Source organism: Erigeron canadensis, chromosome 6, assembly GCF_010389155.1.
Source record: "Erigeron canadensis isolate Cc75 chromosome 6, C_canadensis_v1, whole genome shotgun sequence".
In the NCBI taxonomy this organism is placed as follows: Eukaryota; Viridiplantae; Streptophyta; class Magnoliopsida; order Asterales; family Asteraceae; genus Erigeron; species Erigeron canadensis.
In genome coordinates, this window is record NC_057766.1 from 34,853 (window position 1) to 52,622 (window position 17,770).

At 32.9% G+C, this 17,770-nt stretch overlaps 2 protein-coding genes across 3 annotated transcripts; one reads left to right on the forward strand and one right to left on the reverse strand.

Annotated features, from left to right (window-relative positions):
• Window positions 1-130: 130 nt before the first annotated feature.
• Window positions 131-673, reverse strand: LOC122602920. The gene has a single exon (XM_043775533.1). The coding sequence runs from the start codon at window positions 671-673 to the stop codon at window positions 131-133; it is 543 nt and encodes a 180-aa protein (XP_043631468.1).
• A 12,579-nt stretch (window positions 674-13,252) lies between these two features.
• Window positions 13,253-17,217, forward strand: LOC122603820. 2 transcript variants are annotated; one of them, XM_043776641.1, is made up of 9 exons: window positions 13,253-13,553; window positions 14,140-14,367; window positions 14,444-14,565; window positions 14,728-14,788; window positions 14,965-15,105; window positions 15,948-16,055; window positions 16,227-16,455; window positions 16,548-16,787; window positions 16,909-17,217. In XM_043776641.1, exons 1-9 carry the CDS (start codon window positions 13,392-13,394, stop codon window positions 16,980-16,982), a joined length of 1,365 nt encoding a protein of 454 aa, XP_043632576.1. In that variant the 5' UTR covers window positions 13,253-13,391; the 3' UTR covers window positions 16,983-17,217. The 2 variants fall into 2 exon arrangements, with proteins under 2 accessions (XP_043632576.1, XP_043632577.1); XM_043776642.1 differs by having other exon boundaries at window positions 16,917-17,217.
• Window positions 17,218-17,770: the final 553 nt, after the last annotated feature.

Genomic DNA, 17,770 nt, shown 5'->3' on the forward strand with positions numbered 1-17,770 from the left:
CATTAACATGAACTACAGACAAAAGATAAATAAGACAAAAATATTTTTCTACTTCAATTCATTGTAAACGTGAACATGCATGCACCCAGAAAACTTTGCTCCTTGCTTCATCATTTTTTTACATCGTTTCCTAGTGATTTAAACATGAAATCGCTTCATCAATCAAATTACTATCACACTCGATTTGCAACGGTAACCTTCCTTGACGTTCTAATCTATGTTTACCGATATGTGGCGTTTGATAGTTGTTGCTCCCATGTACCTTCATGATTTCTTTCATGCATGTTTGTAGAGTCAAAAAAACATTGTTAAGCTCATGTGATGACATTCGGTGAAAAGAAGTTTCGACCGCATGAACCAATTCATCGATTGATCCTAAAACCTCTTGTTCTTGAAGTGACTGAATAGCGCGAAAAAACCCGAGATCTAACACATTTAAATCTGGGCCATTTGGAGGTTGAAATCGAAGTCGAATATCAAACCCATTTCGAGATGCTTCTTGAACGAATTGTTCGTCGTCGATACTAATATGTGGCTTCGCGTTGTCTTGTTGAATGAATATTGGACCGGTATGATCTTGTGGCCATTTCTCTCTAATAGCCGGTAATACTTTATCAATTAACCATGACCGCGTTACTTTTTTAGTCACCGATAAGATAGGCTTAGTCTCCATAGTCCCCGCAACACGATTTTTACTTAACGTTTAGCGGGTTCAAGTTTTGTGAAAGGAAAGATACCTATCTTTCCTGAGAAAATTTCATTACCTGACGTGTCAAATCTTGGTCGTGCAATTGCGGCTAGAAACATGACCTTTGTGATAAACTTTTTGGATTTACATGTTCTTAATGGCTCATCCTCACCGGGTACAAGGTAGTAACGTTTAGATGGTTTTGACATGTAAAACCATTTTTCATCAATGTGAACGACGTTAAACATATCATAAAACGAAGGATTAGACAAAGATGGGTAATCATAGATAAACAAAATTCTAACCTTTCTTTTTTGTTCTCCTCGGTCAAATTTGGCTTTATAGCGTTCGTATGCGGTCGAAGTTCACCTTCCTTTATTCTTCTATGGACCGTTGATTTTGAAACATTTATTGCTTTTGCAATTGATCGAATATTGGTTCGATGGCGTAGTGGTATTTGTGCAATTTGATCGTAATTGATTTGTATCCTTTTTTGTTTAACTATATATGGTTTCCTTGACATATCAACCATATATCCATGTTGGACTTGAAATCTAGCTTGATGCCAAATGCGACTTACGGTGCGGGTAGACACAGAGAAATGTGATGTGACGTTGCTTATAGACCCATATTTTAGATTCCCGTCATTATTTTGTTGCAATATGGCTTCATATATGGTTCGGCGTTGGGAATTTGTCAAGTTGGGTTTAGTGTTTGAGTTGGTAAGATTATCCATTAGATATGAAGAAAATGAAAGGCAAACTTAAAGAAGTACGTACTTAACTTTAATGAGGCAAATGAGAATGTATATAATTGAAATGGCTAGTTATCAATGAAAGAAAAAGTGGCGGTAAATTTGGAGTTATAATTTGGCGGTTCACAAATGAAATGATACATACGTAAATTTTGAGTTTTAGTTTGGCGGTAGATAGGAGTCCAACTTAAGATGAGAGTGACTCTAAAAATTCAATGGTTAATCTCAGATAATGTGTTTTTGCGGTATATTGAAAAGAAGAGTATATGGCTCAGATAATGTGTTTTGGCGGTATATTGAAAAGAAGAGTATATGGCTCCAAAGAAACTCAAAAGGTTTCTATGAACAAAAGTTGTCACGATACAAGTTGTGTAGGACCAACACACAATTGTTTACAATTTCCACATAATTGATATCTTTATGTATGCCAAGGATATTAATGTAAATTTATAAGGAAAAAAAGCAATCATTCGGTCAATCTTAAAATCTGTGTTTTTCAAACTATGACAAAATTTAAGGGACGGAGGGAGTATTAATATTATTTTTAAACTATTTTTCCTGGTCCATCTTTTCTTTAGTAATAACTAGTTATACGACCCACACATTGCCCTGGGATACGCTTTCTACATGAAAAAAGGTAAAATCGTAACCATGTGAAAGTTATTTAATGAAAAGGCTAATTACTTGGAAAGTCTCTCAACTTGTCACTAAAACCTTTTCTGGGGCTCAAACAAAAAAAAAAGTTGTATTTGAGGTAAAGAAAACGGTTAAAACATCTTTATTGGGGCCATGACCTGCTTTAGCTGATGTGGACAGTAATTAGCCGGTTATACCTTTTTTATTCAACACACTTGTGCCACCTTGGAGGCCACATATCATCTTCTATCTTCAATATCTGTATCAATATCTATTTTTAGTCTATATCTAAACCCTGATACAACCCCTGAACCCCAAGCCCCCAATTACCACCACCAACCCCCAAAATCAATATCCACACCACACAACTACAAATCTTCCCTTTGTATCTATATTTATAGGCTTTATATATCCCAAACAATAAAATATCGATCTATATATCATATTACAAATTGTATCTCAAGATCCAAAAACCAAGAAATCTCTAATCTAACAAGATCTAAAGCTGTAAATGCGAGTAAATGGCTTAAATCAAAAAGCTAACCTTCAAAATATGATAGGGTATGGACACGTAATGTAGTAGTTGGTTATGTTTGTGGGCTTTTATTTTGTATTTCAAAGCAGAAAAATGAATTTTACACCAGTTTAGTAAATGCTTTTAGTTTGTAAATCAAAGTCTGTAAATGCTTGTTTCGGTTGATCTGTAAAGTCGGAAAATGTAATGAAAAGGGTTGGTCAAAGGAAAATGTTTTCCCAACAACTATGGCAACTAGAAAATTCGATTTGCAGATCAACAATGAGTTCAAGATGAACACGGTGGCCATAAACTGGTAAATTGAAGAAGAAGATCGCCGGGAAACTTCAAATCTCGATTACTTCTTCGTTTCTTCGAATTACACCACGAGATTAACACCAAAATACTCAGAAATGAACCGCAAACAAACCTATCCAACAAATCTCAATTTCAACACTCGCCGGAAAATTCAACAACTCGCCGGAAAAATTAAAATCACCATAACTTTGTTATTCCTCGAATTAAGACTCGAAACTTTCACCAAAATACTTAGAAAACTATCCCGCACAAATCCTGACCAACGGTTTTCTAATTTAAAGCTCGCCGGAAAAACGGACCGACTCCAAAACTCAGTCAATTTGAAAACTGAAAAGACGATTCGGATCAGAATTCACTTATGAACAAAACCTGACGATTTTTAGATCAGATCGATAAAGAACGGTTACGTAATCGAAGAATGAAGTTCATGAAATATTGTGTTGTTTTTCATCTTCTTTTTTTAACTGTAAATCAGTGACAATCAAAATAATTTTAAAAATGAAAAACTGAAATAACTTTAATGAAAATGACATGGAAATAACATGTCATTAAAAACTGAAATAAAAATAACTTTAAAAATATTTTTTTTACCGGTTACTTACTCGAATCTCCACAATAGTTATTTTAGCCGTTTTCTTTGATTCAAATAGAACTTTTTTTTGTTTGAGCCCCAGAAAAGGTTTGATTAACAAGTTAAAGGACTTTCCAAGTAATTAGCCCTTAATGAAAACATGAGAACCAAAAGACTCAGTGTCAAGAAAATAAAAACGAAAAGTTTGATGTGGGGCAAATTTAAAACGCTATGTATATAAAAAGACGAATAAAAATAGTCAAAACCAAATGTTTAAAAGTAATATCGTAACCAGGTGAAAGTTATTTGATGAAAACATGAGAACCAAAAATTTTAATGTCAAGAAAATAAAATCGAAACTTTAATGTATGGCAAAAGTTAAAAGACAGAAAACTTGTACATTCCACGCATAACGTGCTTGTACATTCATATAGCTTTTTAGTATATTATAAATGAGAATCCAAACATTATATATATATATAAAAGGATGAAAATAGTCAAAACCAAATGTTTAAAAAGTAAAGTCATAACCATGTGAAAGTTATTTGATGAAAACATGAGAATCCAAAAATTCAGTGTCAAGAAAATAAAAACGAAAACTTTGATGTGGGGCAAATTTAAAAACGTTATGTATATAAAAAGACGAATAAAAATAGTTAAAACCAAATGATGAAAGTTATTTGATGAAAACATGAGAACCCAAAAATTTAGTGTCAAAAAGTAAAAACGAAAACTTTAATACGTGGCAAAAGTTAAAAGATAGAAAGTTTAGGAGGTTAAAATGGAAAATGGTAAAAGTTATTATGTGCTATAAGAACTTGTACATTCTACGCATAACGTTAAAGCTTGTACATTCCACACATAAAGTATTTTTAATGAAAATAATCAAAGACCAAACGTTTAAAAGTAAACCCGTAATTGTGTGAAAGTTGTTTGATGAAAACATGAGAACCTAAAAGATTACTGTCACGAAAATAAAAAACGAAAACTTTGATGTAGGGTAAAAGTTTTAAAAAATTGAAATTTTATGGGGTAAATGGGATTTGGTTAATTTTTATGGGGTTAAAACAAAATTTGGTTAAAAGTAATATGTGCTTTAAAAGCTTGTACATTTAATGCATAAAGTACTTGTACATTTACATAGGTTTTTAGTATATATATAAATTTTCATTTGCTGTCAAAAAAATATAAAAAAAATACTTGATTTTATTATATTATATATAGAGTAAGTTGCATTTTTGGTCCTTGTTATCGCCCACTTTGCAGGCACAATCCAAATTCACTTATAGTCGCATCCGTGGTCTAGTTTTCAGCTTTTGGTTGTACTTTTACTTCAGAAAATAATGGTCATCTATTTTTTACTGTTACTTTGTTCATTTGGATTCGTGAACACTTGATATTTTGTTCGTGCAGGCGTTGAGTCGCTTACGTCTAGTCTCATTTCTTGCAGATTTGCACAATCGGTTTGGGAAAGGGTCTCGGTATGGTGCAAGATCAGAGATATATTTGCTTTCAGTATAAAGGATTTATTGTCCCTCCATGTACACTTTTCGGTGTCCATGCAATAGAAGAAAATGATACACTTGGTAGTTTTAACCACAATATGGTGCATATGGAGGAAAAGAAATGATATTGTTTTCAGCACCACCACCCTTAGAGTCTTTGTTTGGGGAAATTAAACTAATGATTTTCTTGTGGTTGCAACATAGAGCAAGGAAACTTTCGATTACTTGGAACATGTGGAGTGAGTTTTGCTATGCAAGTTTTGGTGTTTAATGGTTTTTTTTCTCTTATTTAGACCATCTTTAACGCAGGCGTTTTCCTCGGCGCATCCAGCTCAATACACCGAAAATGCAGCGCAGTGGGTTAAAGGGAACGATGTATCTATCGGCGTATTACCCCAGCGCATTGTCCATCGCGCAGTTATTTGGGCGTGTTGGGTTGGTTCCATACTTATTTTTATTTTTTTTTAACTTGTAATCAGTTATTTACTCATATAATTTTGTTAAAAATTAAAGTTTACCTGCATTTGGATGCGTGGTTTCTCCAGAGAGCAAGTTCAATGAAGATTATAGGATATGGTTTTGTCCTTTTGCTTTCTATATTGGAATAAGTTATAGCTATTTTTAATTTACTCCCTAAAGTACTATATTGTTTACAAATGGGATCTAACTTTTTTTATATATGAAAATCTGATAGATAAATAAAAATATTTAATATTTAATATTTAGTTTAAAAATGTTTTTTTTTTTTTTTAATTTGATAGAAAAATGTATTGAATAAATTAATATGTTATGACTTTTTAATATTAAAATAATTGTTGATGTGGCACGAATAAACTGAAATTTCAGTGTGAGGGTTAATGGTAAAATTAGTTCAGTGTTACGAGTCAGTGTATTGCTGACGTGGAACCAATAAACTGAAATTCAGTGTGGTGGGTTAAAGATGGTCTTAGTATCACCATGTTATACTATTGCAACTATTTTTTGCATTATCTAGCATCTTGCTAGAAGATTAATAAAATTGTCTGTTGACCTTTCAAAAAAAAAGTTTGTTCATTTGGAGGGATGTGGGATTGATATGTCATTTTCACACAAGTATGTCATTTTCATCATCATTATTACCATGTATATTAACTCATAATGTCTCTCTCTTACACATAAGTCTGTTTTATATGTGTCATCTTTCATTTATTCAAACACTAACAACTCAAAACCACCACACCGTGTCATTAACCGTTTCTTTCAAATAAATAAAATACAAATAATTAACCTTATAACGAAAACATGTATAAAGTCAAACATGAATCGTATCACCTGAAAATTACGGATTCTGGAGGATCATTTGTGAGATTTTTGTGGGAAAATAAACACCTTTATTGTTGCTTTTTTTTTTTTTAAATCTATATATCTCATGTCACTCATGGAAACCCCATCATGAATATATTTTCAGTTTTTCAAAAAGGAAAATGAAAGGAAAAAAGTAAAGAAACATTGTCCATTGCTCGATCGAGAGAGTCGTGGATGTGGATTTGACGGCTTAAGAAGAGGTTGTCGGCTTGGACCAAACTGACGGTGAAAAATAGACAATCATAACTTTTTGGATTGAGAGTGAAACCAAAAGCCGAAAGTTGGACCATGGTTGCAATGATAAGTGAATTATGTATCAGAATCAAAGTCTCCTTAGTGGAGACTTGGATTGTTTCACAGATTCGTCACGAAAGTTTTAGCCTTTTTACTTTTGAGATGAAAGTTTTGTTTTATTTAGTTTTTAAACTTTCGTCTTTCTAAATTTTGTCACGAAAGTTTCATTCTCTTTACTTTCTATCACATAAACTTTTAACCTTTTAATTTTTTTGTCACATAACTTTAACTCCTTTTACTTTTGGCACGAAAGTTTTTTTTAATTTACTTTTTAAACTTTTATTTTTCTAACTTTTGTCACAAAATTCTCATTTTTTTTACTTTTTATCACATAAACTTTTAACCTTTTACTTTTTGTCACATAACTTTTAATTCTTTTACTTTTGGCACGCGATTTTTCTTTCGACACGAATGTTTTACTTTCTTTACTTTTTACCAAATAACTTTTAGAGTTCTAACTTTTGTCAACAAAGTTTTATTTTCTTAACCTTTTACCATATAGCTTTAAGTATTTCAAGTTCAGTCACCAAAGTTTCATTTTCTTTACTTTTTTTACCATATAACTTTGAGTTCTCGCAACACAACTTTCAATTTTGTAACTTTTCTTACGAACGTTTCATTTTTCTTACTTTTCGCCACATAATGTTTAGATTTTTTCCCTTTGTCAACAAAGTTTCATATTCTTAACTTTTTACCACATAACTTTAAGTTTTTCAACTTCAACCACCAAGGTTTTTTTTTTTTTTTTACTTTTTACCACATAACTTTTCACTTTTACCACGCAAGTTTCATTTTATATAACTTTTGCCACATATGCATATGTTACGTAATGTCTCTCGGAGTAACGCCCGGAACAAAAAACTGGTATATAAAAATTTATGAAGTCTTAGCTATAGTAAACTTTGGCTTCTTTTAAGTTTAACCACATACTTATTCATCTTTTGATTTTGGCCAGAATTTTCAAGTATATGCTTAACTATAGTGATTTTTTTGACCTTTTCATTTTATCACATAACTTTTAAAATTGTACTTTTGCTACAAAACTTTCATCTTTTAAAATTTTACCTTTAAATACGAAAACCGTTTTTACTTTTTAATTTTACCACCTAACTTTCAACTTTTTAATTGGGCCACAAACTTTCATTTTCTTTAATTTTTGCTTTTTAACCGAGAGTCTTATCCCCGACTTAAGGTAGAGAGGCTTATATCTACAATAAACTAAGACATCTAGTCATGTAAGGCATGATCGAACTTTTAATCTCTATCTCTAGTTGCAAGGGTGTTAACACGTTGAGACCCGCAACAAACTTTTTTATTTCTACCACATAAGTTTTTTAATTTTTACATCTATCACAAAACTTTCATCTTTTATAAATTTTGCTCTCTAATACGGTAACTTTTTTTGACTTCATAGTCATACCGCATAACTTTTCAATTTTTACTTCTGGCACAAACTTTCATCTTCTTTAACTTTATCCCTTTAAGTCGCAATCTTACCCTTACCTAAGGTACATAGAGTTATATCTACAATAGACTAGGACATTCGGTCTTATAAGGCATGAGGAAGGAACCTTTATCCTATATTTCCAGATGCAAGTATTAACATATCAAGATCCACAACAAAGCGCAGAGTATAATAACTAGTTTTATTTATACTGTTGGAGTCAAGTTTCTCATTCATTCGTTTAAAGATTTGAATATGACAAACAGTTTAAGAAATACTTAAGCTCTTGGTTCTGGAGCTGAGTCAGGCTGAATATCTTCATATAAGAAGATAGTATCTTTCAAGTTGCATCAAAGAAGAACAAGCACTTGGTCTAAATCGAAGATGAGGAACAAGGATAAAAGATCAAGCTGATGGGTGGAAATCAGCTTGAGTCTTGCAGTCAGCTTGGAAGGTACATTCTCAGCCTGGAGTCTTGCAAGTGCTCCAGTGTTGTTACAACTTTGTATATATCATCAATCAACTGGATAAGTATCAGTAAGGACATACTAGAAGTGATAGTTGTTGATTGTAAACATTCTATAAGGTGTCCATTTAGTTGTTGCTGCACGATGAACCTTGGTTGAGCACATAGGGAACAAAAAGGACAATGTCACTATCACCGGGTACTGATCAAGCAGTAACCATTAGATCAAGACGCGTGAAAAGAAATGGACGCATCCAAGCTAGTATTGATGCCTATGTAAACCAGTCTTTGTGTCTCAAGAATGTGTGCATCCATTCATTAACTCTTACAACGATTAAAGCTTATCAGCTTGGATCCGTGTTGTACTCAGCTTGAGCCAGTAGAGTAATGAAACAAAGTTGTAACTTGCTATTCAGCCAAGTAGTTAGATTTGTAGGCTAATCTGTTCCACAACTACTTGTAATTCTTTTTATTAATCAATAAAAAAATTAGTTGAAAATCAACTTGCACTTATTTATTGGATTGCACTTTACTTTATTGTCTTTATATTCTATTCATTTACTTACTGTTTCATTAAAAATGTTTGTCTCAAACTGAATCTTTCTAAATACTTCATGATAACTTACATTCCGCATTAAAAGTATTCTCTTTGAAACATTTTAAGCCATCCTTTTATCTCATTTGGGACCTATCATATACTTATGAAAATTATATATCGTATATTAAAAAAAAAAATACCTTTTCAGATATAAAAAATGGCCAATATCCTCTCTGCACCTATTTATATTATTTATCCTTTAACTTTTAAAATACATACATTACCCATTTTACTTCAATTACTGTTAGGGATGGCAATGGTAATCTGATCCAATGAACATCCACCCAATCTAATCCACTGTTGGTGGATATGGATGATGTTAAGTAGATGAATATTCGATGTGGAGTGGATATGGATGTTTAATGGAGTAGATATGAATGAAAGTTTATAATCCATGGATATCATCCATTAACCCGAAATTAATTAAATTTGTTATTTTTATTTATAATATTACATATTTAAATGTATATGTGTTTAACATATTTTACATTTTTGTTAAATGTATATATGACTGTAATTTTTGAGTTAATGTGTTCCTGAACCTCGATGTTGCAACCAAAAAGTGTGCAAACGGAATTAAGCTCATAGTAATATCTAAGTACTTTTGTCATTGTATATTTCAATATTTTAGACTACTAGATTGAAAAAAGTGTAGAACACATTATGTATTTTGGTTAAAAAGCTAGGAAACTAGTGAGTTTGATTGCATGATATAGAACAAATCATGAATTTTGATTGTATAAAGTTGGTATAACATATTTATTGATGACAACGATATTTACTACATATTTCAAGCTGTTGTTTTGTTACGAAAATATTTAAAGACATCCAACGGATATCCATTTATCCATCTCTACTTACACTATGTGTCGTCATTGTGGTTGCTACCACCGTCGTAGCATTACGCAGGTAACGTGCTAGTTCATAATTAAGTATACCTTGGATTTTACCTGCATGTTTTAGTCCGACTTCTTGGATTTACAAGTTTGTAGGCTTGTTTTCTCGAATTCTTTGGTTGGCTCTTTTGCATGTCCAGGCACAAATCAAATGTTCAAAAGTAATTTTTTTATGCATGTATTTTATAAGTAGCTTTTTTTTTTTTATTAAGTTTATAAACTCTTATTCTAGTGTTTACAATAGCTTTTAGCTTTAGAAAAATAAAATCTTTTAACTTTTGTTATAAAAACTTTGTCTTTTGGTTTCTTAAAATTGACTTATAAAAGCTTATGAGCATAAGCTAAAAATGCTAAAAGAAACACTAGTAACTTGTTTTGTTAAACAAAACCAAAATAAAAGAAGCTAAAAACCTTTGAATAAAAGATAGGTCACCTCTTTAAAGTCGGGGGTCGAGAAACATATATAAATAAAGAAATAAAGCATGTTTCAATTTTCTTCATGTAGATACTTGTATTATAAAACTTTGTATTAGTCTACATACCCAACAAAATTTCACATTTGTATACAAATGGTACTTGAGGGTGACTGATGCGTGATTTATTTATCTAAGTTTTTAATTTATAATTCAAGGAGCTACTTATTCTATATTATTACACAATTAAGGACAGTGTACCCTCTCTAGTAATAGTATAGCCTAGGTAAGCCCAAGTTCGTTCACAGGGACTGATTTAAGGAATTAAGATATTAAAAATGAAAGTACAACTTTTTGGGAGTTTCCTAGCTAACTAAAATGCATAAGAAATGAAAACAGCAATAGATATAAAAGCTGACATTCGTTTGGTCTTGATTGACATGCTTAAAAGTGGTTATGATTGAAGTTGTTGAATGACTCCTTTCACATTCAGATTCTCATTAGATTCACTAAATTATTTAGTTTGACTGCCTTTCGACTGGTCAAACCCTTCAATGAGTTCCTGTTAAGGTCTCACTGAGCTTTAAAAACTAAGCTTGTAACTATGACTGAAATCTTTTATGTAGGTCTGAATTCTTGTTAAAGTCAAAAGACACTGATTACCCTAATCATCAGGATCCGGTTTCTGTTCGCCAGATCAACTAGATTAACACATATTCGTTTGAACCAATTATTAATTCCCAATCAAATGTCCAGTTATAGATCAAATGATTACACTGATTACAGACCGATCAATGTTTCACAAACAGATTAAATAACTCTAGAGCCTTGGTACCAATTAGACCCAAACAGTTTGTATATGAAAACCAATAACAAATCAGACTCACATAAATATGGATCTGCGATTTAGCATAGAAACTGTTCAACAATCAACCATAATCAACAATCAAGTCATGTTTACATCACGTCCAAACGAATGTCTAGTACTTAGTTACTCATAGATTGAGCAGCCATGAACAATTTGATAAAATAAAATAACATAGAAATCTAGGGAAACTGGAAAAAGAGAAATAACTGAAACTGAGTGATTATAAATCACAAGGTTGTTCTTTGATGTCTGATGATGCTAAATCTGCTCTGGAGTGCTCAAGAAACCCTATTCTTCGACCCCAACCGTCACTTTCGAACTTTGTGCCCCTGGTTATGTTTTTAGGGTTTATAATGAGGTATTTATAGGCAAAATACGAAAAACCCTAGTTATGCCGACCTAGCCCCAGCGGCGCTGGCCTGCTTCCTGTAGGATTCAGCGGCGCTGGCAGCTCCGCTTCGTTCGTGTTTTCTTGTTTCAGCTTCAATTCTTCCTATGTAAATCTCTCGAACTTCATTCTTGATCTCCTTCACTCATTTCTATTCTCACAAACTGTAATCTCTCACATCAAACCTGTTTACAAACCTAATGCCATTCATTACCATAAAGTTCATACTAGATGTTCATTTCTACCTTAAATACGTGTCAAACGAATGGAAAAAGTCACAAATAAATCACTCATCAGTGACCCATTGACCGGTTCAAATGTAAAAGTTGTCTTTGTTGGGATTTCATTAACCGAATAACATAAAATGAGTCGTGTGACTGACCCGGTTTGGTGCAAATCAAAATTTTATAATCAGAGTAAAGACAGCGGAAATGCGTTAATGAACCGTTAGCATATTATTAAGTATCGTGGTATCAAAATATTAATAACCAAACGTCCATCTCAGAATCTCCGTGCAATGCAATATAAGTAACTTAAAGTAAATACAAGAAAACTAACCACATTGCGATAGACGAGCTCCTCCATGACGTAACTCACAATAGAAACCTTCAAACTGTATTAAATTTTCAGAAGGAAGATGAGAAGAAACTCAATTTTGAATACAAGATGATTTTGAGATGAGAAGGACATTATGATTAGGAATATTGTAAAAATTGAGATATAGGGTAATAAGCTCGCAGGTGGTTACGAATAAGCGGGAGGGTAAAGGTCCGCGTTATAAGTTTTGTGTTATTTTTACCTCATAAATTCTTTAAAAAAATCTAAAGATGCCACGTAAGATACAATCCTACGTGGCGATGTTAGAAAGTAGTTTTTAGTTAAGGAGGCTTTAAGATCGTTCGGATTACTACTGTTTTAATAATTATATAGATACACTACATTATAATGCATTTTCTTCTTCCAAAATTTTTAACTTTAAGTAGTTGAAAACCCCAAAATACCCCTCTGATTTATTTATCAATTTAAATATCTTCACCTAATATACTTATAATACCCTTAATGAATTCCCCTCTCTTCTCGAATCTCAATCAGTAATTTTTTTTCACTCTCCTCCATAAAGCTTTTTATTCCTCTAATTTATTTAAAATCTTATATATCAAAAACCATACATCGATAAATTATAAAAATTATATGGGTGTTCTTAAAAGTTCATGGTCTTTCATACAAAGGGTCATTTGATATACTTCTAACGAATTTTTAAATCCGAAGGTGGATCACATACGGGCTAAGGGCGGAGCCCGTCAGATAGATTATCCCATCCCTGATCATCCTTATGACCTATCACCCTTATGATCGATCACTTCTTATAACCTATAACACTTTATGATCTATCATCCTCACCCGTAAAATGTGGTTGGTATTTGGCTAGTCAAAATAATAATAATAATAATAATAATAATAATAATAATAATAATAATAAGAAATATTATTATTATTATTCGTATAAAAAGAAAGAGACACACGTCGATCATTGAAACTTGTTTTTTCCATTGATGTATCTCTTCAAATCCCACTGACTGAATGAACAAAATACTACTCGTATATCATTAGGGATCAATCAATATCAATATCAATATATCAAATATATATCTATCAATAATAAGATACTAAGAAATAAAGAAAGGAAGAAAGAAATGGGAATAAGAATGATAGCAATTGTAATATTAGCCGCGGTAGCATTTAGTAGTAGTAACTGTTTCAGTGTCGATGCACTGAAAGGTGATGGTGATGATTCAATCATCATATCTCGAATCGCATTTGGGTCTTGCAATAATCAATCCTCTCCAGCAACTCAGGTTCAATAATTAAATTAATTTTCAAATTCATATCCAAAGTCCATCCAAATCATATATTATTACTGTATATTAATAATTACTAACATCGCAAAGAGTTTGCTTTCTGTGTGTGTGTATGCTTTTCATTATGTATATATGTAAGATTCTGTTTTGTTTATTTTATACTTGCTATTGCCACTATTATTGTTTAGTTTATTTAAGGGCGGAAAGGAAAGAAGAAAGACAGTGAAAAATTATAAAATGCATTCTTAAGATTTTTTTAAGTTTGATCGATAGATAACAATAAAAAGAAAGAAAGGTGACACGAGCCACCCCCTTGCCCTTTAGTTACAATGTTTCCGTTTTCAATGAATTTTTTTTTAGAAAACTCGCATTTAAACATGTTTTCTTGTTTTTCATGATTTCTTTGAAAAATATTCTCTAAAGCACTTTTAGTTTTATATAACTACCCATTAGTGGTGCATGTGTTATGCAGACACTATCTATTCAATTGAATTGGTTGTATGGGATTTCAAAACAGAATATACATGATATGTTTCTAAAAAATCCAGATTTTGAAATCTCTTATTTTGTTGGTACGTTGCAGTCAATTTGGGATGCTATAGTAGATTTCGGACCACATGTTTTCATATGGCTTGGGGATAATATATATGGAGATATCAGACGCCCCTTTAAACTATTTGGTAATGAAAGAACCATCGGCCCGTGGAAGAATGTTCCTAGGTTTGTTCCTTCATCAACTGATGAAATGCAATCCAAGTACAACATTGCAAAGACCAATCCTAGTTATTCTCGCCTCCGTCAAACTGCCAAGGTCTTCTTTCTTTCTTTTATCACATCACTACTACTTGATTGCGCATCCACTTCCCCTGCTCATGGCATTGACATAGGTGGTTGGCACTTGGGATGATCATGACTATGGATTGAATGATGCTGGCAAAGAACTTAAGTCCAAAGATATCAACCAAAAGCTTATGTTGGATTTCTTGGATGAACCCCATGATAGTCCACGGTATGATGTAATATTTACTTCAAGATTTGTCTCCTCAATGGAAAACCAACTGTGCAAAGTAGTACGATTGATGTTGTCACACATTTCCTTTATGTGAAGCTTAGCTTCCCCTGTATTCAAGTTGCTGATTTAGAATGTTACTAATGATGATGCTTTCTTTAGGCGAAAGCAGGCTGGTGTTTATGCATCTTATACATTTGGTCCTGAGGGTAAGCAGATCAAGGTATTGTTTGTTTTAATGCTCTGATTTATATTTCTTTTAAAAGAAGGCAAACAACAACCTCCGTTTGCAAGAAGGAAAGCGGAAACTGCCCTCAAGATATATCATGACCTGAAGACAGTTTTTTACTTATTTGGAGTTTTTTTCCTCTCTGACATTGAGACGGCCCTTTCTTTTAGGTCATTCTTTTGGATACGAGATACCATAGAGACCCCCTCCGCAGTGATGGAACCATTTTGGGAAATGAACAGTGGAGATGGTTAAAAAAGGAGTTGAATAGTCGACCATCAGAAATAACCGTAATTGGTTCATCTATTCAGGTATATAGATATACATTTTCTTATTCCTCAAACAATCATTTTAAGTCATAGTTACTTTTTAACTCTGACCTCGTGTTTCTTACGATTCATTTTTTGACTATCCTTCTGTGTTCTTTTAAATAAGGCCCGATATGTTTATTGTATATTCATGATCTTCCCCAGTCTTTGAAATGATGTGTAGAACTCCATAATGTAATTTTGTGACTAGAGGGGAGATTTTCATTTTCAACTAATAGTCATGTTGATTTAACCAAGTACATTGTCATGTCATTACAGTCACAACTAGTATGACATATAGTAAGTTTCTTAGTGTTGGGGTCTAGGATTCAAATCTAAGCATAATTTATTAGTATATAATTTGGTCCCCTTAATGATCGTCAATCTTTATTCTGCTTTTCCCATGTCAACAGTTTGTTTTATTCCAATAGTCTGCCTTGGTAGAGAAAATCTTCTTTTGAACGTACAGTACCCAAAAAATATTTGTTTTGGACTAGACAATATGCCTGCAGCCCTAGACCTTTAGCTACTGAAGCTCAAATTAATCACTTGGACTTCTAGAAACTAGTAACCAGTTGGATCCCGCGTTTATGATTGGATCTCAGTTGGTATTGATTAGTAAGTTGAACACACATTCTAATAGGCCACAAGGAGAGCTTTATTCTGTTTGGTTTGCATCGTCTGTTAATGTTCATGTTTTATCTCATTTTTCATTGTGCATTCATAATTAATACAATTACCTGCCTTTACAGGACTATAGTTTTATAGAGTGTTAGTGCTCTGTTAATTATCACTGATTCAATTGACAATCTTCTAAAACTCTAAACTTCTGCTGTGTCATTCAGGTTCTATCAAATATTTCTGCATGTACGGGTCCCTTATTCTATATGGAAAGTTGGGGACGTTTCCCAAGCGAAAGAAAACGTCTTTTTGACTTGATATCAAACAGCAAGGTAAATTATCCGTTTATTATTGTGGTTATGAAAACCAAATCTGTCAGTTATTGTGGTTGTCATAACCACAGCTGCCGTTAAGCTGAAGCCATAAGGTTTAAAGTTCAGAACCAGGTGCTGATGCATCATAAACCAATTTGCCATGTGATGTTGTGATGTTTCCGTGTTCAGAGAGATGGGGTTTTCTTCATAAGCGGGGATGTACATTTTGGAGAAATAACACGATTTGATTGTGCCACCGGGTATCCTCTGTATGACATCACCTCGAGTGGTCTTACCCAAGCTGTTGAGAAGGTAATTCCTTCATTTTTACATTGTGTGCTGAGATTTTTGGCATGGCTGACACCTACCACTATGAGAGTTATGAACGGCAAGTGCAAGCATAAATCATGCACATATGGTATGTTTTCACCTCTGCCGTTTCTGTTTTCTTTGTGTTAATATGATTAGACATTGTTATAATAAGTTTTTTATGATGTGTTTGCCGCATAGGGCAACCCAATTTTGGAGTTATAGAAGTAAATTGGGATGCAAAGCCAGTTAGCATAAGGTTTGACGTGAGAGGTGTAAATGGAGAGACAGTTAATAGTGTCAATACTTCATTGGTGGAGCTTCAACACAAAAAAGGCGGTTTGGATCCCCACGTCAGAGGCAAACACTGCTCTCTTGAAGCTGACTTACCATGGCTTGTCAGACATCGCTTAGCTATCCTCCTGTTCTTCTTTGTAGCTGGTATGTTTCTTCACAACCTACTTGTCACCGCAAATTTGATTATTTAATGTTTAAAGTTAACATAAGATTCTCAAATTTTGATGTTTTACTTGTGTTTGTTTTTTGTTTTTAATGCTGATAGTTGTGCAGATAGGAGTTCTGTATATGGGGATATTACTGCTGGTTAAATGCTTTCGTAAATGTAAGCTCGACTGACCTTTTATAGATGCTTCAAGATTGACTAGAAGGGACTTGCTTGCTAACCCATCATTTGATAACTGAATCACCTATTCGCCAAAAGCGACACAAATTCTTTTGAATTGTCTTTCAGAATTACCGCTTATTCGACAGATTGAGAAAGTGTATATCGCTACGAGGGAATACTGTGATGGCTCTTTATCATTTTTTGGGTTTTGTTGAATAAAGCCTTTAGGGCTGTAATTAAGATGCATTAAATAGTTGTACATTTAACATAAAATTCAGGGGTGGACCGACTTTTAATATGGAAGACACAGATTTTTTATACACGTTAAGTGCAGACGACATTTAGCATTTTTCTTATTTTTTTAGCCACTCGATCCTTTCCTTTTTCTTTTTTTTTTTTTCTTAATCGAAGAGTGCATGTAGTCATCACATTTTAAGAAGTCGTTGAGTAGGTATGTTAGTGGTGGTGCTTTAATCTATACACAGTTTAGGGACAGCTTAGGTCGAGGATTTGGACAATGATGGAATGCTCAAGTTTAGCGATGATTCATTTTATACAATAAGGCCTTATGTTACAAGCACTTTAACCTACGGGTGTAATTTTTTTTAGCTTATGCTTAATATATTTTGAGACTATCCGTCCATTGTACTGGTTTGAACACTAGTATAATTATATTGTACGACATCACTTTAGATTTTCATGCTTTTACTAAAAAGTAAAAAGACAAGAAGTACTTACAAATATGGTAGGTTTAGCATACATTGTTTTAACCAGGTTTATGCTAGAAAGCCCCTTTCCA

Excerpts from the sequence above, each read along its gene's own strand:
- LOC122602920 (XM_043775533.1), bottom strand. The coding sequence starts at position 673 with ATGGAGACTAAGCCTATCTTATCGGTGACTAAAAAAGTAACGCGGTCA.
- LOC122603820 (XM_043776641.1), top strand. The coding sequence starts at position 13,392 with ATGGGAATAAGAATGATAGCAATTGTAATATTAGCCGCGGTAGCATTT. Across the intron at positions 16,456-16,547 it reads GCATAAATCATGCACATATG|GGCAACCCAATTTTGGAGTT; the intron begins GTATGTTTTCAC and ends TTTGCCGCATAG. Across the intron at positions 16,788-16,908 it reads CCTGTTCTTCTTTGTAGCTG|TTGTGCAGATAGGAGTTCTG; the intron begins GTATGTTTCTTC and ends TAATGCTGATAG.